Raw genomic sequence first — 21,995 nt, forward strand, 5'->3', positions numbered from 1 at the left:
GCAATATTGGTACAATTTTTTAACAAGCGGTATAATAGGGAATAATACAATATTCCTTCTTTATTTTCAACAAATATATTCCATGTTTATCTATATTAATTAATGACACATGTCTATGCATATGTTTATGATGTCCATTCATGAGTTTCAAGAGCCGCATATTATTTTTAAGTTGACCATTGCCATACACTATATATATGTCTGGCACACTTGCAGTTTTATGTGTACACATACTCATAAAACAAAGAAACAGAGAAATTTATAGACAGAAAGAGGGAGCTCAAGTGAATGATGATGATGATGTAGTTACATAGAAGTTGATGATAATGATGATGATTCAGAAGCTGGAAATGTGTATGCAAATATTGAAGTTGGCATATGAGTTTTTGATGGTGTTCATTGAGGCAGTTGATTTAGTTCTTCATCTAACCATTGAATCACAACAAATTTACTCTTCTACCCCTTCCAACCTCTACATTGGTCTTCTTCCCTAAGCTACCATTTGAGTCATGTATATATATTAATTAATTTTTTTTATTTTTTTCCATTTTTTCTTTTGTTATGTAGATGAATGTATGTATGTAATGTATGTCTTTACATATTATGTAGAAATTTTTTGTTTTCATACTTTCATTCATGTAATATTAGACAGATTTCAACATATATAACCTTAAGTGAGCATTTGAAATTTTTCTTCAAAATTGGATGTTTTCGTTCAAGACTTGATTTTCTTGATGTCACAAAATTAAACCATGTCCGTAATACGCAATTCACCTGATATAAGGTCTCGCGCTCGGGGGGCTTGATCATCTAAGGTTTATCTTCTATTGGGAGCCAATATGCTCGTTCTGTGGGAGAGCCAATGTGATCGTTCATAGGGAAGTTTCCTCGATAATCAAAAAAAAAAAAAAAAAAAAAAAAAAAAAAAAAAAAAAACCATGTCCAAATATATGCGGGCTCAAACTGTTTAATGCTTATGAAACCAAATACGGGTACCTTTTAGCGCATATGGGCCGATCATTTATAACAATCATTCTTTTTATTCAAGAGGGCCAAATAATTGGCTCATGGATCATCGGTACCATTACAACTACAAGTGCCAAATTTCAAGGTTCATAACTTTACTTTACATGAAAAGATAAGATAACTACTTATATAACCACATTCTCAAAACGAGAAACAACATCATCAATTTTTTGCTCATCTAATTTCTTGAAATGATGAATCTGGATGTTCTCAACATCAAGTTTCTTGAAATTACTACGCTTTCGAGTGACAAAGAACTTCCCCCAATTGTAACCCTCATATTTGGCAGGGTTTTGCTCATCTATCAACTCTGCTAGCGGTTCAACGATAGTATAGTGTGCAGGGTTCACGAAAAATGGGATCGAAAACCTCTCTCTTGTAGAGTTCACCCTCACCCTGTGTTCTACACTCTCATATGTATCATTGCTCCATACCTATAAAACATTAGTAATTAACAATCACTACACTTCAAACTATTTATGTATAGTACTCAATCATAATTAATTATATAATTATAATTATATATCTATATCTAAATGGCAAAGGCCACATGAATAGTATTATTTCTTTTTCCACTTTTCGCAAATTTAATCCCACAACTTTCATTAAAATACAAAGCGCACCCCCACTTTATACTCTTATTAAAATACAAATCGCACCCCCACTTTATACGTATATTTTTTTCTAAATTTCACAAACTTAACCCCCTAACTTTTATTAAAATACAAATCGAGCCACCACTTTACTATTTTTTTTTTTTTACTAATATTCAATTCAATTCAATCTATATCTAAAAGGCAAACGCAAATGAACAGTAACATCCATTTTTCACTTTTCGCAAACTTAACCCTCCAACTTTTATTAAAATACAAATCGCACCCCCACTTTATACTCTTATTAAAATACAAATCACACCCCCACTTTATACGTATATTTTTTCCCAAATTTCACAAACTTAACCCCCTAACTTTTATTAAAATACAAATCGAACCCCCACTTTACTAACTTTTTTTTTTATACTAATATTCAATTTTCACAAACTTAACCCATAACTTTTATTAAAATAGAAATCGAACAACCACTTTATACGTATATTTTTTTTAAATTTCACAAACTTAACCCCCTAACTTTTATTAAAATACAAATCGCACCCCCACTTTACTAGCTTTTTTTTTTTTAAATGAAACCCGAAGGCTAAAAGAAGCAACTTTCACAAAAGGAACAACCCTTCAATGTTAGATGTCGAAAAAAATTCTTTTTTACAAAATAGATCAAGACTTTTTTTTTAACTCGCATTCAAAACGGAGCCCCCGACGCGAAGCGAGGGCTCCACAACTAGTTATAATTAATAAAGTTTAAAACATCTAACAGTTAATATGTGAATTTTTCTAATGAGAGCCTTTAAGGCTGACATTAAGAAGTAAAATTATGCAAAAAGTTGTCGTACACTTTGTTGGTTGAAGTTAGTTGTTTCTAGAAAGTGGGTAGTCATCTACAAACATTATTATACGTGTCCGAATTTTTTAAAAACCACCCTAGAGCTGTCATTAGAAAAGTGTGTAGTACCTGAATTATGTCCCCAACATTGATAATGAAAGCATTTGGTGTAGGCTTGACAAAGATCCACTCTCCGTCTGTTTTTCGTTTAACTTCTAAACCTCCTACGTCGTCTTGAGTCAAAACAGTCAACGCACCTGCATCCTTGTGTCGGCCAACACCAAGGGCTAAGTCAGGTGCGTTGCATGGTGGGTAGTGGTTGAGCCGAACAAAAGTTGTCTGGTCCTTGAAAAAGGGCTGTAATCGGTTCGCAGGGAGGTTCAAGCTCAAAGATATCAACTCTAACAGTTTGTTTGACAGTTTTTGCACATCCTTAACATATTCTTCACATGCCTCCCTGTATTAATGTTAAGTTATAGATATAGTACAATAGCTTAATCATTTTAGATTTTTTCGTATGTTAACAATTATGAATCTTATGATTAACCTTTAATAGTTAAATGTTTATTAAAACGGAACAGAAGGTTGTCTAAAAAAAGATGTGATTTATAAGGTACTAAAAAAAAAACACAGTGGTATATAATAAATACTACTGAAAATTCATACACCACCAAACATGTTATGTTATGATGTTGTAGTGTACAACAACTTAAAAAACTTGTTTAGCGGTGCAGGGATAAAAATTGATGGTGTACAGATCATCAAAATACCTTAATTCCTGAGGAGGTTGAGGCCACTGATTCGTAAACTCAGTGGTCCGTTCATCCTCCGGCTCATAAGAACTAGGCATCACGGTTGGATTCTCGACCGTAAAATCAAAGACTTCTTTCCAGTCTCTCACATTTTTTGTATGTTCGGTATCATAATAACCAAACGGATTCGATTCATCTCTCTTCACCTTCCTCTTTTCTTCGACCGTTTGATTGAAAAACCTCTTGGCTGCTGACTGTACCCGTTCTCGGCTATCGATTGGAACCCCGTGGTTGATCACTTGAAAAAAGCCCCAGTTTTTGCACGCGTCATGGACCTCGGCAACAAGATTTTGTATCGCGGCCGTATGATCATTGGTGTCGGTTGGTTTCGAGTTTATGAAAGGTGCGAGATCAATTTGTGGAATTCCATGAGCTTCGACTACTGATGGTTTTGGTCTGTGTTCGAGTTCTTGGATGAAAGTTGGATCAACTTCTCCCATGGCTAATAATTATTAATATTTCTATATATGAAAATAATTAAAAGTTGGTGGTGATTTAAAGATGCGTTTATATGAATATGGTTGTGTTGAGATTCATTTGTAGATACATTATATAATAAAATAAAAGTTAATATTGATTTGGTTGGAGTTATGAATCTGGATGCTTTTCTGCTCATAGTACATGGAATGATTGAAATTGTTGGTTGCTGCACCGTTTTTATCATAAACATTTATTTATTGTTTAATTTTATTTATGTATAAAACTTGGAAAAAAACAGGTGGAGCTTGCTTGTTTTGAGAACAATTATTGTTGGAATGATTGAAATTGTTGGTTGATACACCGTTTTTATCATAAACATTTATTTATTGTTTAATTTTATTTATGTATAAAACTTAGAAAAATACAGGTGTAACAAGAGAGGTGAGCTTGCTTGTTTTGAGAACAATTATTGTTGGTGCATAATAAGTCCCTAGTTATATTAACTAATAATGCGTATTTGGATCAAATATTAACATCCGTACGGATACAGAGTAGATCTGTATGGTTACATGTACAACCGCACGCATTCGTCGTGCAACCGTACGGATCATGCCCAGCTGAGTATAAAAGGAACCCTAAAGTTCCAATTCACTAAAAACATCGATCCAAAGATCCGAACACCTCCAACATATATCGAATTTGAACTTCAAGGCTACAAACCCACAGCCTTTTTACCACTATTTTAATTATATTATTGTAGAATAATAATTAATGTTAATGATACCGCAATCCGCATGCGCACCCCATATCTATGCGGGCACCCTCTAGGGTGCGTATGCGTGTGATCATGTGCGTTATGCGGTATGCGGATTCGTATCTAATGCCTTTGTTCCCGGAACAGCGATTACTTGGCTATCAAGTGAATATCTTTTCCATAATTACATCCGTGATTCGGGGGAGTTTGTTATGGAAAGGATTGCCATTATCTCGGATGGTTCTAGAATTAGGGTTTGCCTATATATACAAACCCTAACTATCATTCTAAACATCATCACGTTACGTAACCATCATCTGCTACACGTCTTACGTAACAACATCATCTAGCATCTTCTCAAGGTTAACATGTTAGTTTCTTGATTAACTAGCACCTACGACCTTATTTGGGGCCTTTTAATCGACGATCGTCATTAAAGGGTGGACTTAATCACTTGGCCACCCCGCCGACATCATCATGTCGGCCAGGGTTATTCACGGTAGCCGGACCCGAGAGCCTCGTTCTAAGATCCTTAAACCCCACCCTTCTAACCTGTTGAGCAAGCATATTAAACCCCGTGGTAAAATATGCATGATCAAGTGGTGCTTTCATTGAGAGCCGAATTAGTTCAAGACTGTTTAATTGCTTTCTCTTTTAAAAGGTTTTGAATTATAAGGCTTATTGTTCACGAATTTTTTTGAATTTTTTCTTTTAACAGTATCATGACTTCCGGGGACTCGTCGAAACGTACTCAAACGGATAATCAGAACACACCATCTGGCAGTCAGCATACGCAGGCTATGACTACGGGGGCGGGATACGCGCCATATCTTCCACCTGTATCCGGTGAGCCTTTTCAGAGGTACAAGCCGATATATCCAGATGGGATTACACCGCCAAGGGCAAACTCGCCAGTTACCACCACGCGATTGGATTTTTCCGCAGTGGATCCAAGGGTCATCTTGGTAGGCACTAGCGGTGAAACAGTAGGCCCGTACGTAGTATGCTGCGACCAGGTACCTATTTATAGTATCACGGTTTCAATCCCTCTGCAGACGCAGAGTGTTCAGCAGAATTCATCGTTTACACCGTTGCAACCTTGGCAACCACTGCGTCCAATTTCGCAGTTTTTGACTCCTGCGGATGCGCAGGCATTACTTAATAGTTGGGGGTTCGGTGTCATTCCGGATGCCAATTCTCATTGGATGCCGATAACCGCAGAACAGCAAAGCACTGCGCATACGGTTGGGCTTATAGCGGCATATCCTCAGGTCTCGCAGGCATCTGCGCCACAGGTTTCGGCACCTTTTCAGATACCCGTATACTCTGCGTCGGCAAGCCTGCCTTCTTTTCCAAATCAGCCTTGGTTGTATCCGCAGACGCCAGGGCAGCCTTGGCAAAATATTCAGGGGTAGGCAAACCTCGCAAGCCAATTTATGCAGGCGGCACCTCCTGACATGGTCCACCTATTTTCACAACCTGATTTTGTTCAGGATATGATGAGGCGTTTCTTCGCAGGGCTCAAAGGTGACCTTGTTAAACCACCTTTTGAGCTACCAACTACTTTCGATAAGTTTCCTCCGCATATAACTGCATATCCATTTCCAACTGCGCCAAAGATACCTCATACGTTGGGTACTTACAATGGCTTAACTGATCCAGATGACTACTTACAGCGTTTTGAAGGTGCAATGCGCACTCAAGGTTGGGTGGATCCGGTTGCGTGTCAGATATTTCCAATGACACTGCAGGGTATTGCTCGTGAATGGTTTAATAAGCTGCCGGCGGGTAGTATAGCCGGGTTTATGGACCTGCGGACGAAATTCTTGCTGCAATATCAGAATCAGAGGCCACGCAAACGCACTCATATCGAATATCATGATATTGTGCAGAAATCCAAGGAATCTTTGGGTGAATTTCTCACAAGATATACTAATGAGTGTCTGCGCATACCAGATCTCAAGCCAGAGCAACAGATTTCCGGACTCATACATGGTATAAACTCAGAACGTCATCCAACACTGGTAAGGCGTCTGCGCCATACGGTCCCAACAACTTATGCGGAAGCACTTAATGAATGCCATGACTATATGCGGAGTGGTGAAGATAATGATATTCCAACAGCTAGTTCATGCAATGAGAGGAAAGACGATGATGATCGTTCGCGTGATCAAAATCGTGGCAACAACTCTCGCGGAAGGTATCCTAGCGGTGGTCCTATCAGGAATGATAAAGGGAAATCAAGTGGCAATTATCGAAACAATAATCAGCGCTGCATCAATAATCAGAACTATGCGCTGCTTAAAAGTTTGTCTAAAATGCCAAAAGAAATTTTAGCAACCGAACCAGTGTGCGCAACCTTTGCGGTTCCAAATCCGCTTACAGAATTCGATAAGCGGGATAAAACAAAGTATTGTGAATTCCATGACGATTACGGGCATGACACTAATCGATGCAAAAACTTGATGGAACGAGTGCTCGAGGCACTACGCGCAGGTAAATTGGATCACCTAAAACCACCTAAGAAGGACAAGGGAAAATCTGCAGAAGAAGGGTCGAAGGCAAAAACTTTCGCATGGCAAAAAGTTGATAAAACAAAAAACGCCGACTTAACCATTAATATGGTCGAATAACAACGGCCCTGGTCTAGATCGGGTTTGGGTCATACACTGGGTATGCCTTTTTGTTTTTAATTTTTAGCAAATAAAGTAAGATAATCTAAAGTAAGATAATCTAAAGTAAGCTAAACTAGTCTATGGTAATCTAATGTAAACTAATTCTAGGGTAAGCTAATTTAAGTAATTTAATTTAATCTAAGCTAGTCTAATGTAGTCTAAAGTAATCTAAGGTAATCTAATTTAACTAACTATCCTATGGTTGAATATGTTTTTGGTTCTGGCTACTGATTCCCTGGTATTTTGGTAACAGAGCTCCGCAAGAACTATTCAACAAACCAAGTGGTCAGGCCGACTACGGAGAGGCAGGATCCTTTTGGTCCCAATATAATGGCGACTGTTCAGAAAATCCAACATCCAAGTCCGTGTATAATTGTCTTTCTTAGACACCACTAAATGCTTGTGAATAAGTTTGATAGAGAGCAGTATTTCCTGATACCAGTTCCCCGGCAGCGGCGCCAAAAACTAGGTATTCCCCGTGATATGGCCGAAATGGACGGTTTTATTATTTGTGCGGTGTCGTCGGGCCGCGGCTCGCCAGGATCAGCCACTCGAGGGGGATGTACTGTTTTAAATTTATATTTAGCGGGGTCTAAATCTTACTACTCCTTATAAGTAAAGGAAGTATGACCTAGAGTCGTATTTTTGAGATATCAGTAGAATCGAACCTATATTTAAGCCTAAGATAGTTAGGGAGTAGTGATTATTTATTTTGGGATTTTCTAATTTATAAGACAGATAAAGTAAATGCGATAAAATTCGTAATTCAGATAAGGTTAAAGTGAGTGCATACTATGACTTCATCAGTTATTCTGCCGAGATTATGAAATGTTGGCTCATGAATAGGCAGAGGCCTTGTATTCATTACACTGGTCCTAAACGCCCCTGTCATAAGACATGTCACTGGGTACTGCGTTAGGCTTGAAGATTCTGAATAGACAGCAACGTCCCTTACCTCCGACGCCCGTGCAGTCTGACTACAAGTATACACGTTCAGACGGCTCATCTAATTGAGCGACTCGGTTGGGTGACATATTAACATTCCGAAATGGTCTAAGCTTTCTTAAGCATAATAGAATACATGGTTTACCATATCCGAGAGACGTGATGTGTTTCAATACTTTCGTTAATGATTGGTTTAAAAGATAGTTAGGCCCTTAAAAAGAGTTCAACCATAAAGAACACCATGGCCAAGTCAAGCTGACTTCCATGAACACGTTCGGTTATCCTAACGGTCCATCCTTTATGTGTCTAAACAAACAGTTCCTTAATTAACTAAGAATCCCTCAAGCGGGGTGCAATGCTTGAGACCGCGTTATGGTGCAGTTTACTGTTCAACACTAACCGGGTTCCATGGCCTTACTTAACAGAGGTACAGCTTACAACAACTGCTGTGCTTCAGTGTGCACGTACGAAGTTTATATGTTTGGTGACTACACTAGCATGGTCTAGGACCGACAATGTACTAAGGGTCTAGTCAGATGTTTCATTACGAAAGAGTCCTCAGTCGGAATCCAAAGCTTGATAGACTTACTACAACCGGTGTGCCTCAGTCGATCTTACGTTGTATCCGATAGACTTCTCTTACCAAGGGGTGACACAGATAGTGTACTCTGAATCGGGGTTCGCGACTTCCCAATAACAGAGCCTATAACTACGTTCTATTAGTTGGAAAAGCGATTGAGTTTAAAGCATAATCGGAAAGCATTTCAACAGCATACACAAACCATAATATTATTTCGGCATTATAACTGCTTACATCATAGCATACACTAAAGATAACTACTCGCTAATTATGGCAACAATATCATAAAACATTATATGAGATAAAGGATAGAAATACCAGTAGATTAAACTAGTTCTGAATACAAAAGTGACAACTTCAAGGCTCCAGACCGCTCCTAATACAATCTTCAGCGTTCTTCTCTGGGTACTAGGTTTCCCGCACGGAGTCGAAGTCCTTGAGAGTATGACTAATGTTGTACAAGAGAGAGAAAGAAGTGAATTGAAGTGTGTGTTGGAATGAATGACAAAGACCCTTTAAATAAGTAAAAATTTTGCCTGTAAACGGCTGGCAAGCCGTATGGCAACCCGTTTGGTGATCCGTATTTGGCAAGCCGTTTGCCAGGCAATCCGTTTCTCGAGGCCGTTTGCTGGATCGTTTGGCAACCCGTTTCCCATACAGGCAATCCGTTTGGCAAGCCATATGGCAACCCGCTTTTGGTGCTGGTCAGCCTTGATTCACTGGATCGTAACTTGATTTCTTGTCTTTCACCGTTTTCGCTCTAGAATCTTCGTTTCAGCTCCGATTCTTTTGATTCTTTTTGCACCGCCTTTGTAATTACTTGTTCTTCAATTCTAACTGACGAAGTGGGTATTTTGCCGAAAAAGTTTGAATCTTTCTTGTTTTTGGGCCTTAATACCGGGGTGAAAACGTGACTTTTTAGCCGATATCAATCCACCACACAATATTTGAACCGGGAGAAGAAAATTCATTCTCATTCATACAATTTTCCATCCTCTACACCATACCTACGACCCATACCTTCAAGTCATCCACCTTACCTTCAATCCATATCTTCACTTTTCCCTTACTTTCTACCAAACAACAATTGAAGCAATTTAGGGTTGGTGTCTTTCTCACCTGGCGTGTATTTCTTAATCCACATCGACATCTACAAATTAGGGTTTTACCATTTTTTGTTGTTTTGAAGGTTGATGTGCATCAGGTAAAGCTTTCATTTAGTTACATCTATGTTTCTTCTTTTTTATTTTTTCTTTTTAAATCGATTTTGCTTTATTGTACTGATGTGTATTTGTAGTTTGCTTGATTCTATTGTTCATGATTTTTGAATCCGACTGATGATGATGATATCCTCATTTTCAACCATATTTTTGTTCTTGAGTAAATTAAAAATATACTCCGTCTCCTCTCCATGAAAATCCAAACGATTCATTAGAAAAAGTCGTCGTGTTCAAAAAAATGGCTGTTAATTAGGGTTTAAAATCTAGGTATATGATTTAGGGTTTATGTTTTTGGTTTAATTATAAATATTACTGCTATTTGTTGCTGATAATTTGAGTATAGTTGCAGTGTTTTTCAACAACTATCTACCATATTTCCAGGTATGTTCTTTTATTGCTTCGATTTCTCTGATTTTCAGTTTTCTATTCTTAGTTGTGGTTGTTTGTTTGGCAGGATCTGGTGCGTTGTGGACAAGGTAAATCACGTATGAATCCTTTTTGTCATTCTCATGATTCATAGCTTTATTTATAATTCATAAATTTGTTTTTTAATCGGACTGGAATTTTCTGATGTTTTATGGTTAACAGTGAATATGGAAGAAGCAAGTAAGCTAACCGAAAAGGAGATCATTCGGGCTGAGAGAAATTCTGGAATTGTTAGCGGTGAACTTAGGGAAATTCAGGTAAGTTTCATGTTTGTACTTTCAGCAAAATACATATGTTTTCTGCAACATTTAGAGGTAACAATTTGGACGAGATGCGTTATGGGTCAAAATGATTAAAGAGGTTTTGTGCATTTGATATGCACTTTGGGTAACTTTCGACGTGTTCCGTTTAACCCATTATTTTAATTTTACGCGTGTGGCCCACTAGAGAGAACATATTCCAAATTAACTCATTCATTAATAGTCCGTTAACTCAAATTTGCCACTTTATCTGATATTCTTCATGTGCCATTAATGTTTTTGATTCAGATACAAAATTACTTGAGGAAGAAAGAACAAAAGGAAACTCGAGAAAGGGAGCTTCGTGAAGGCTTGCAGCTATACAAGTAAATTACCTTAAGATCCAAATTTATCTCAACAGTCTCTTAACTCTTATTCCCAGTAAATGATTAATGCGTTGATTATGATTACATATATTATTATCAGTGCAGTTATACTTATTATTTAAATATCAGTGTTTTGGAGGTTGTATGCTTTAAAGAAGACTTTTAACCCATCTACATAATATAAGTCACAATCAGAATTGTCACCTTTAGTTAACTTATTAGTAAGGTTTTTCTCTAAATAACTTTTTTGTAGGAGTGGAAAGTATGAAGAAGCATTGGAAAAGTTTGAGTCGGTTTTGGGGTCAAAACTAGAGATTAATGAAGCTTCGGTGGCAAGTTACAACGTTGCATGCTGCTATTCTAAGCTAAATCAGGTACAAAACTGTATGTTTGTATCACTCCGATATTTCATCTCAAATGCACAAAATAATAGCTAAACTCGCTCTTTAATAATACACATATGACAGATACAAGCCGGACTTTCTGCTTTAAAAGATGCTTTGCAATTGGACTTTCTGCTTTAATTTGAGGTTTTTTTTTTTTTTTTTTTTTTTTTTTTGGATACGTCAACAATACTCTGTCAAGTGTATTTGTAGGTTTTGATGCTTTAAATATAAGTTTTCATCCCGCTTTGGTTAAAGTGGGAAGTTATGATATATTTGGGTCATAATTACCCATTTTGACCAGTTTGTGTTATTTTTGGAAATTTGAAGTTTTCGTCATGTTTAGAATGTCATTTTAGATCTGTGAAATAATTTTGGGTCACCCGAGTACATTGTACAAGAATTTGGGTCGTTAACTTAATTTGGTGTCAAATTGGATAAAAGTCCTAAAGTGACTCTCGGGTCTACTTTACGGGCTCGTAAGTTGAAAACGGTTAAGTTTGGATGAAAACTAATTATTGGGACATAAAGTATGCACGGGAAGCTTTTAAACGGTGTATAATATGTGTGGTATTTTCTAGTATAAACAGATTTTAAACAGGCGTCAAGACAGAAGTGTGCAGCTGTTGCTGAGTTGCTCTACAGTATCTAAATTATAAAAAATAAGTTATGGGGCTGCTTTCATTAAGTCATAACTTTTTTAAACTGTAACTCCGTTTTTAACAAATAAATAGTCTATGGAAAGGTGGAAGAGTCTATTTTTCATTGGTCCAGGTCGAAAGTATTAAAGCTGCTTGTGCAGGACCCGGGAACTGTTGAAAAGTGGATGTACACACGCAACAACAACAACAAAAGAAAGAAAAAAAAAACCTTTCAAATCAATGGCGTTACAGTTCGACCTGTTGACCAACCGGGTGCCAAATTAAGTCCACGATATTTCTCTCATCCGTTGACACCCATCAAAGAGGTTCGTGTTTCTGATTTTTTCAATTAAATTTTCATTACCATTAACTTGCTAACATGTAATCTGGCCCAAAATTAGGGTTTGTGATTGATTCGTTAAATGTAATCGTTATCATCGTTGTTGAATTTTACCTATTTTGCTTCACTGATTTTTTGAAATCGTTTGAAGGTGATGGTCGATTTGATGATTTTGTTCTTGTTTGTTAGAATTGATTGCGGAATTTGGCACAGGTTTGATTGCTTTTAGTGAATGAATGAATGTGAATGAATGTTTAGATTAATTCACTATTATCTAGGGTTATCTTCATATAAAGTTCCGTTTAGTATCTCCAATCTATTGAGTTTCTATATTTATTTTTAATTTAAGTATGTGTGAAGGTATAGGTACCAAAAAGTAATTATTTTTTCTTTTGTCATCTCTTGAGTTGTATGATGTCGTTGATGATGACCTTCTTAAAGATGTCTTAAGTAATGTGTTATTTTATTTTGTTTATGATACAGTTAGGAAGCGATGAATGATCGATGCTCATCAAAGGAGTTTCTTCATTGCTTTTGTTTCATTGTTCATCATAAGGTATGAAATACTATTTGATGCAGTCAAGTTTTAACATTTTGACCTTCCTTTGAAGTTATGAAGTTATAGTTGTTAAATGAACACCATTGAGCAAGTTGAAATAGCTAATGTTTATTTGTTGAACATTTCAGTTTGCACACTATGTGTTTGATGAAATGTCAAAATGATAAAGGGCTTAAATTTTGCGAATTTAATTGTATTGTTTAGTTTTCAGGTGTTGGTTTGAGCTACTCTTGATCAAATAATCAAATAACGGGTCAGATTTTCAACTTCAACTTTTAGGGTTTTTCCTGCTTGAATTTGTGATTATGTGTGTTACTTGAATTGACTCATTCTCGATCAAATGGGTTGAAATTGTAACCTATGATTTTTTGTGATAGTCAAATTTGTGAGTTGGGTATATGAAGTTTGGATCTAAAACATCTATTTAGTAACTGTTATAAAAATGATCGTGATGTAATATATCATAATTTGTATGGTGCATCTCATAGTATAGTATGGTTATTCAAATGCAACCTGCAACGAGCTATCATCACAGGAGAGCAATAAATGTTTTAACGTAGTTATTGCATTTAAAAATGATTATTTTTTTTGGTTAGATTGTACTTTTTGAGGTCTCTTTTTGTGATGTTATCTATAATGTGATATGTAAGTTTATTGACTTTGTGTCCAGGTAATGAATATAAAGTGGTAAAAAGTAACGGCCTTTGACCACGTGTTGTGTTTGTTTAGTTCATCTAGAGATTATCTCGAGGCTTGCTTTAGTGTGTCAATTATTTTTTTTGATGTACAAATGGTGTTAAAACAACCGAGTGATATTTTTTAAGGAGTCAAAACTCTGAGAAGAGTACCTGAAGTTCAGTGTTTGGGACCGAAAGGAGTAACGCACCACTATTTTATCTATGGTGAATCTCTACGTCCAACTATCTCTAAGTATTGTGACACTCATTTTTGTACTAAAATTTTCTTCCTTTGTTTTGTTGTATCATTTTTCAAAACCTTTTCTTCGTCTTTGTAATTTATAAAGCTTTGTAGATATCAATGTGTATATAAAGTTCCTTAAAATTTTGAAGCACACTGTGTGTATGAAGCTACTTTACTAATTACTAATGTGGATATAAATGGTTTGGTAACATGTGATTGTAAAATGTGTCGTCTAAATTGATAGCTTGCGTTAAAATCGCATAAACCTTAGAGCAGCAACGCGCGAACCCTCAATTCTTTTTATCAATCAACTACATCATTTTTTACTTTATAATAATAATAATAATAATAATAATAATAATAATAATGATAATGATGATGATGATGATGATGATGATGATGATGATGATGATAATAATAATAATTATCATCATCATCATCATTATTATTATTATTATTATTATTATTATTATTATTTTCACTTATTACATATCAACCACATAACTTTTGAGTTATTACAAATCAACTATAATATCATTTTTTTTTCTTTTTCACTTTTATTAATACTATACATTTTTTAACCTATTTCAGTTTATGTCATTTGCATCTATTTTTCACCTTTTTTTCAAAACCGAATTTAGTTAACGTTCCTTTGCCGCAATGTGAAGGCACGCCAACTCGTTAATAACTAATAATAATAATACAACAACAACAAGAAGAAGAAGAACAACAACAACAGCAACAACAATAGCAGCAACAACAACAGCAACAACAACAACGACAACAACAACAGCAGCAGCAACAACAACAACACGGAGAAATATGAATAATATATGATAGTACTAAGGCAATGATTATATACTATATTATGTATTATTATATTATATATATTATATATTATATAAATATAAATATACTAAAACCCAAAGCATATTATGCCCCGTTTGGCTCACGGAATTCAATGGGATTTCGGCAAAATTAGAATGGAATCTAAACATGCGTCGTTTCTAAATTCAAATCGAATTTCGCGGAATTTCATTGAATTCCGTGAGCCAAACGGGACCTTAGTATTATTCACATTGTTAAGTGTCTTTTTTAATTTCTTTACTTTTTTTCCTTTTCCTTTCAACAACCACTCATAAGTAGTCTTAATTATGTTTGACCCAGTATTGTGCATGTTGAGCCGTATACAGCGGCGGAACATAAGGTATTTCAAAGGGGGCGCCCGTCCCCCCTGGATTTAACGGGAAAAAAATTTTACATAAAAAAAAATTACCAAAAAATAAGGTTTTTTTTTTAGTGTTTGCCCCTGCTGACAATGAAAAATTTATTAAATTTTTAGACTCGCCCCCTCTGTAGTCGGGTTCAAGTTCCGCCACTGGCCGTATATCGAGGGGTTGGGGATTTCTTTCACTAACACCTTTAGCAAGAAAATTGGGGATGGCAGGTCTACGCTTTTCTGGAACGAAGTTTGGTCAGGTAACATGAAGCTTAAGGATAAATATGGCAGAATTTTCCGATTAGAACAAGACGAGTTAGCGACAGTAGCTGATCGAATTCGATGGTCGGGATCAGAGTGGGTCTTCACGTGGTGCTGGACAAGATCGCCATCAGGTCGTACTCCAGCGGAGCTATCAGAGATGGAATTGGAAATTAGCATAATGCAGTTTCATAACGAACATCAAGACTCGTGGACGTGGTCACTTAGCAACAACAGTTCGAGGCACTTCAACACATGTGACTTATCCAGAATAATCGATGATATAAGCTTAAATACCGAAAGTGCAGGTACAGAAACTTTAAAAAACTATTTGCTACCTCAAAAATTCGGGATTTTTGTTTGGAGAGCGAAGATGAGGAGGCTCCCGGTTAGGGTTGAATTGGATAAGAGAGGTATGGACTTAGATTCGTTATTATGCCCTCGTTGTAATGACACAACCGAGTCCGTTGACCATGCGTTATTCTTATGTAAATACGTTATGGATATATGGGATCGGGTTTACAATTGGTGGAACATAGGACATGTCTCGAATCTAAGTGTGGTGGAAGCATTTTGTGGAAACAACAATCATATCAAGTCGGCAAAAGGAAAGCAACTATGGCAAGTGGTCGAGTGGGTTACTGGGTACATGATATTGAGGAATCGAAACAAGAAGGCGTTCGAGAACAAAGATATAAACGAGGCTCTCATACTCAATGAGATCCAAATTCGAAGCTTTGAGTGGGTTAATAAGAGTTCGAAGAAATTACGCATAGATTGGCATCAATGGCTAATTAATCCAAAAGAAGCCGGTTAATTAGATAGTATATGGTTCAGATCGTGTGTAATTTGTAATTTGTTTTCCTGCTTCGGTTGCTTGTCATGCATTGTTTGGCATGTACAGCGCCATACTCATGTAAATATTATAGTTATAGTTATATATAATATATATATATAATAAAATAAAATTGGCCTTTCAAAAAAAAAAAAATCACATTTTATTGTTGGTACCAAATCTTAATTCCATGTTTGTTTGTGATTCGTACACACCTATATGTTTACTAAGTTAATTAATTATTATGCAAAATATATTCTTAAAGTTGTTGGTACTATAATAAACACATTAGGTACATTATATTATACGAATATACTAAAAAGAATCTTAACACAAGTGTACAAGTTTGATTTACAATTAATATTGAAATCAAAATCACAACTAAAACAAAATTCAAAATTAAAATTTTAAAGTATATTATCATTTAATTTTTATTTGACAAATCGATTCACAATCTCTTTGATTAATTACAATAGTTTAGCAAATTATATGTCTCGATAATATCATGTACGGAGTAACAATTTTACTCCTACCTAGCTAGTAGAAGCAGCCCTGTTGCAATATTGGTACAATTTTTTAACAAGCGGTATAATAGGGAATAATACAATATTCCTTCTTTATTTTCAACAAATATATTCCATGTTTATCTATATTAATTAATGACACATGTCTATGCATATGTTTATGATGTCCATTCATGAGTTTCAAGAGCCGCATATTATTTTTAAGTTGACCATTGCCATACACTATATATATGTCTGGCACACTTGCAGTTTTATGTGTACACATACTCATAAAACAAAGAAACAGAGAAATTTATAGACAGAAAGAGGGAGCTCAAGTGAATGATGATGATGATGTAGTTACATAGAAGTTGATGATAATGATGATGATTCAGAAGCTGGAAATGTGTATGCAAATATTGAAGTTGGCATATGAGTTTTTGATGGTGTTCATTGAGGCAGTTGATTTAGTTCTTCATCTAACCATTGAATCACAACAAATTTACTCTTCTACCCCTTCCAACCTCTACATTGGTCTTCTTCCCTAAGCTACCATTTGAGTCATGTATATATATTAATTAATTTTTTTTATTTTTTTCCATTTTTTCTTTTGTTATGTAGATGAATGTATGTATGTAATGTATGTCTTTACATATTATGTAGAAATTTTTTGTTTTCATACTTTCATTCATGTAATATTAGACAGATTTCAACATATATAACCTTAAGTGAGCATTTGAAATTTTTCTTCAAAATTGGATGTTTTCGTTCAAGACTTGATTTTCTTGATGTCACAAAATTAAACCATGTCCGTAATACGCAATTCACCTGATATAAGGTCTCGCGCTCGGGGGGCTTGATCATCTAAGGTTTATCTTCTATTGGGAGCCAATATGCTCGTTCTGTGGGAGAGCCAATGTGATCGTTCATAGGGAAGTTTCCTCGATAATCAAAAAAAAAAAAAAAAAAAAAAAAAAAAAACCATGTCCAAATATATGCGGGCTCAAACTGTTTAATGCTTATGAAACCAAATACGGGTACCTTTTAGCGCATATGGGCCGATCATTTATAACAATCATTCTTTTTATTCAAGAGGGCCAAATAATTGGCTCATGGATCATCGGTACCATTACAACTACAAGTGCCAAATTTCAAGGTTCATAACTTTACTTTACATGAAAAGATAAGATAACTACTTATATAACCACATTCTCAAAACGAGAAACAACATCATCAATTTTTTGCTCATCTAATTTCTTGAAATGATGAATCTGGATGTTCTCAACATCAAGTTTCTTGAAATTACTACGCTTTCGAGTGACAAAGAACTTCCCCCAATTGTAACCCTCATATTTGGCAGGGTTTTGCTCATCTATCAACTCTGCTAGCGGTTCAACGATAGTATAGTGTGCAGGGTTCACGAAAAATGGGATCGAAAACCTCTCTCTTGTAGAGTTCACCCTCACCCTGTGTTCTACACTCTCATATGTATCATTGCTCCATACCTATAAAACATTAGTAATTAACAATCACTACACTTCAAACTATTTATGTATAGTACTCAATCATAATTAATTATATAATTATAATTATATATCTATATCTAAATGGCAAAGGCCACATGAATAGTATTATTTCTTTTTCCACTTTTCGCAAATTTAATCCCACAACTTTCATTAAAATACAAAGCGCACCCCCACTTTATACTCTTATTAAAATACAAATCGCACCCCCACTTTATACGTATATTTTTTTCTAAATTTCACAAACTTAACCCCCTAACTTTTATTAAAATACAAATCGAGCCACCACTTTACTATTTTTTTTTTTTTACTAATATTCAATTCAATTCAATCTATATCTAAAAGGCAAACGCAAATGAACAGTAACATCCATTTTTCACTTTTCGCAAACTTAACCCTCCAACTTTTATTAAAATACAAATCGCACCCCCACTTTATACTCTTATTAAAATACAAATCACACCCCCACTTTATACGTATATTTTTTCCCAAATTTCACAAACTTAACCCCCTAACTTTTATTAAAATACAAATCGAACCCCCACTTTACTAACTTTTTTTTTTATACTAATATTCAATTTTCACAAACTTAACCCATAACTTTTATTAAAATAGAAATCGAACAACCACTTTATACGTATATTTTTTTTAAATTTCACAAACTTAACCCCCTAACTTTTATTAAAATACAAATCGCACCCCCACTTTACTAGCTTTTTTTTTTTTAAATGAAACCCGAAGGCTAAAAGAAGCAACTTTCACAAAAGGAACAACCCTTCAATGTTAGATGTCGAAAAAAATTCTTTTTTACAAAATAGATCAAGACTTTTTTTTTAACTCGCATTCAAAACGGAGCCCCCGACGCGAAGCGAGGGCTCCACAACTAGTTATAATTAATAAAGTTTAAAACATCTAACAGTTAATATGTGAATTTTTCTAATGAGAGCCTTTAAGGCTGACATTAAGAAGTAAAATTATGCAAAAAGTTGTCGTACACTTTGTTGGTTGAAGTTAGTTGTTTCTAGAAAGTGGGTAGTCATCTACAAACATTATTATACGTGTCCGAATTTTTTAAAAACCACCCTAGAGCTGTCATTAGAAAAGTGTGTAGTACCTGAATTATGTCCCCAACATTGATAATGAAAGCATTTGGTGTAGGCTTGACAAAGATCCACTCTCCGTCTGTTTTTCGTTTAACTTCTAAACCTCCTACGTCGTCTTGAGTCAAAACAGTCAACGCACCTGCATCCTTGTGTCGGCCAACACCAAGGGCTAAGTCAGGTGCGTTGCATGGTGGGTAGTGGTTGAGCCGAACAAAAGTTGTCTGGTCCTTGAAAAAGGGCTGTAATCGGTTCGCAGGGAGGTTCAAGCTCAAAGATATCAACTCTAACAGTTTGTTTGACAGTTTTTGCACATCCTTAACATATTCTTCACATGCCTCCCTGTATTAATGTTAAGTTATAGATATAGTACAATAGCTTAATCATTTTAGATTTTTTCGTATGTTAACAATTATGAATCTTATGATTAACCTTTAATAGTTAAATGTTTATTAAAACGGAACAGAAGGTTGTCTAAAAAAAGATGTGATTTATAAGGTACTAAAAAAAAAACACAGTGGTATATAATAAATACTACTGAAAATTCATACACCACCAAACATGTTATGTTATGATGTTGTAGTGTACAACAACTTAAAAAACTTGTTTAGCGGTGCAGGGATAAAAATTGATGGTGTACAGATCATCAAAATACCTTAATTCCTGAGGAGGTTGAGGCCACTGATTCGTAAACTCAGTGGTCCGTTCATCCTCCGGCTCATAAGAACTAGGCATCACGGTTGGATTCTCGACCGTAAAATCAAAGACTTCTTTCCAGTCTCTCACATTTTTTGTATGTTCGGTATCATAATAACCAAACGGATTCGATTCATCTCTCTTCACCTTCCTCTTTTCTTCGACCGTTTGATTGAAAAACCTCTTGGCTGCTGACTGTACCCGTTCTCGGCTATCGATTGGAACCCCGTGGTTGATCACTTGAAAAAAGCCCCAGTTTTTGCACGCGTCATGGACCTCGGCAACAAGATTTTGTATCGCGGCCGTATGATCATTGGTGTCGGTTGGTTTCGAGTTTATGAAAGGTGCGAGATCAATTTGTGGAATTCCATGAGCTTCGACTACTGATGGTTTTGGTCTGTGTTCGAGTTCTTGGATGAAAGTTGGATCAACTTCTCCCATGGCTAATAATTATTAATATTTCTATATATGAAAATAATTAAAAGTTGGTGGTGATTTAAAGATGCGTTTATATGAATATGGTTGTGTTGAGATTCATTTGTAGATACATTATATAATAAAATAAAAGTTAATATTGATTTGGTTGGAGTTATGAATCTGGATGCTTTTCTGCTCATAGTACATGGAATGATTGAAATTGTTGGTTGCTGCACCGTTTTTATCATAAACATTTATTTATTGTTTAATTTTATTTATGTATAAAACTTGGAAAAAAACAGGTGGAGCTTGCTTGTTTTGAGAACAATTATTGTTGGAATGATTGAAATTGTTGGTTGATACACCGTTTTTATCATAAACATTTATTTATTGTTTAATTTTATTTATGTATAAAACTTAGAAAAATACAGGTGTAACAAGAGAGGTGAGCTTGCTTGTTTTGAGAACAATTATTGTTGGTGCATAATAAGTCCCTAGTTATATTAACTAATAATGCGTATTTGGATCAAATATTAACATCCGTACGGATACAGAGTAGATCTGTATGGTTACATGTACAACCGCACGCATTCGTCGTGCAACCGTACGGATCATGCCCAGCTGAGTATAAAAGGAACCCTAAAGTTCCAATTCACTAAAAACATCGATCCAAAGATCCGAACACCTCCAACATATATCGAATTTGAACTTCAAGGCTACAAACCCACAGCCTTTTTACCACTATTTTAATTATATTATTGTAGAATAATAATTAATGTTAATGATACCGCAATCCGCATGCGCACCCCATATCTATGCGGGCACCCTCTAGGGTGCGTATGCGTGTGATCATGTGCGTTATGCGGTATGCGGATTCGTATCTAATGCCTTTGTTCCCGGAACAGCGATTACTTGGCTATCAAGTGAATATCTTTTCCATAATTACATCCGTGATTCGGGGGAGTTTGTTATGGAAAGGATTGCCATTATCTCGGATGGTTCTAGAATTAGGGTTTGCCTATATATACAAACCCTAACTATCATTCTAAACATCATCACGTTACGTAACCATCATCTGCTACACGTCTTACGTAACAACATCATCTAGCATCTTCTCAAGGTTAACATGTTAGTTTCTTGATTAACTAGCACCTACGACCTTATTTGGGGCCTTTTAATCGACGATCGTCATTAAAGGGTGGACTTAATCACTTGGCCACCCCGCCGACATCATCATGTCGGCCAGGGTTATTCACGGTAGCCGGACCCGAGAGCCTCGTTCTAAGATCCTTAAACCCCACCCTTCTAACCTGTTGAGCAAGCATATTAAACCCCGTGGTAAAATATGCATGATCAAGTGGTGCTTTCATTGAGAGCCGAATTAGTTCAAGACTGTTTAATTGCTTTCTCTTTTAAAAGGTTTTGAATTATAAGGCTTATTGTTCACGAATTTTTTTGAATTTTTTCTTTTAACAGTATCATGACTTCCGGGGACTCGTCGAAACGTACTCAAACGGATAATCAGAACACACCATCTGGCAGTCAGCATACGCAGGCTATGACTACGGGGGCGGGATACGCGCCATATCTTCCACCTGTATCCGGTGAGCCTTTTCAGAGGTACAAGCCGATATATCCAGATGGGATTACACCGCCAAGGGCAAACTCGCCAGTTAC

At 35.8% G+C, this 21,995-nt stretch overlaps 4 protein-coding genes across 4 annotated transcripts; 2 read left to right on the forward strand and 2 right to left on the reverse strand.

Moving 5' to 3' along the window:
- Positions 1 to 1,075: 1,075 nt before the first annotated feature.
- Positions 1,076 to 3,764, reverse strand: LOC139845401 (protein LATERAL BRANCHING OXIDOREDUCTASE 1-like). Its single transcript, XM_071835660.1, has 3 exons — positions 3,234 to 3,764; positions 2,593 to 2,920; positions 1,076 to 1,460 (listed from the first exon to the last, which is right to left on the reverse strand). The coding sequence occupies exons 1-3, from the start codon at positions 3,713 to 3,715 to the stop codon at positions 1,152 to 1,154; spliced, it is 1,119 nt and encodes a 372-aa protein (XP_071691761.1). The 5' UTR covers positions 3,716 to 3,764; the 3' UTR covers positions 1,076 to 1,151.
- Positions 3,765 to 9,648: 5,884 nt separating this feature from the next.
- On the forward strand, positions 9,649 to 12,157 carry LOC139839710 (protein MET1, chloroplastic-like). The gene is made up of 7 exons (XM_071829848.1): positions 9,649 to 9,853; positions 10,303 to 10,345; positions 10,458 to 10,552; positions 10,844 to 10,920; positions 11,174 to 11,294; positions 11,388 to 11,450; positions 12,106 to 12,157. The coding sequence occupies exons 3-6, from the start codon at positions 10,463 to 10,465 to the stop codon at positions 11,442 to 11,444; spliced, it is 345 nt and encodes a 114-aa protein (XP_071685949.1). The 5' UTR covers positions 9,649 to 9,853; positions 10,303 to 10,345; positions 10,458 to 10,462; the 3' UTR covers positions 11,445 to 11,450; positions 12,106 to 12,157.
- A 3,091-nt stretch (positions 12,158 to 15,248) lies between these two features.
- LOC139842777 (uncharacterized) lies at positions 15,249 to 16,061 on the forward strand. Its single transcript, XM_071832884.1, has one exon. The coding sequence runs from the start codon at positions 15,249 to 15,251 to the stop codon at positions 16,059 to 16,061; it is 813 nt and encodes a 270-aa protein (XP_071688985.1).
- Positions 16,062 to 17,702: 1,641 nt separating this feature from the next.
- On the reverse strand, positions 17,703 to 20,391 carry LOC139845402 (protein LATERAL BRANCHING OXIDOREDUCTASE 1-like). Its single transcript, XM_071835661.1, has 3 exons — positions 19,861 to 20,391; positions 19,220 to 19,547; positions 17,703 to 18,087 (listed from the first exon to the last, which is right to left on the reverse strand). Exons 1-3 carry the CDS (start codon positions 20,340 to 20,342, stop codon positions 17,779 to 17,781), a joined length of 1,119 nt encoding a protein of 372 aa, XP_071691762.1. The 5' UTR covers positions 20,343 to 20,391; the 3' UTR covers positions 17,703 to 17,778.
- Positions 20,392 to 21,995: the final 1,604 nt, after the last annotated feature.

Source organism: Rutidosis leptorrhynchoides, chromosome 4 (assembly GCF_046630445.1).
Source record: "Rutidosis leptorrhynchoides isolate AG116_Rl617_1_P2 chromosome 4, CSIRO_AGI_Rlap_v1, whole genome shotgun sequence".
NCBI classification, from domain to species: domain Eukaryota; kingdom Viridiplantae; phylum Streptophyta; class Magnoliopsida; order Asterales; family Asteraceae; genus Rutidosis; species Rutidosis leptorrhynchoides.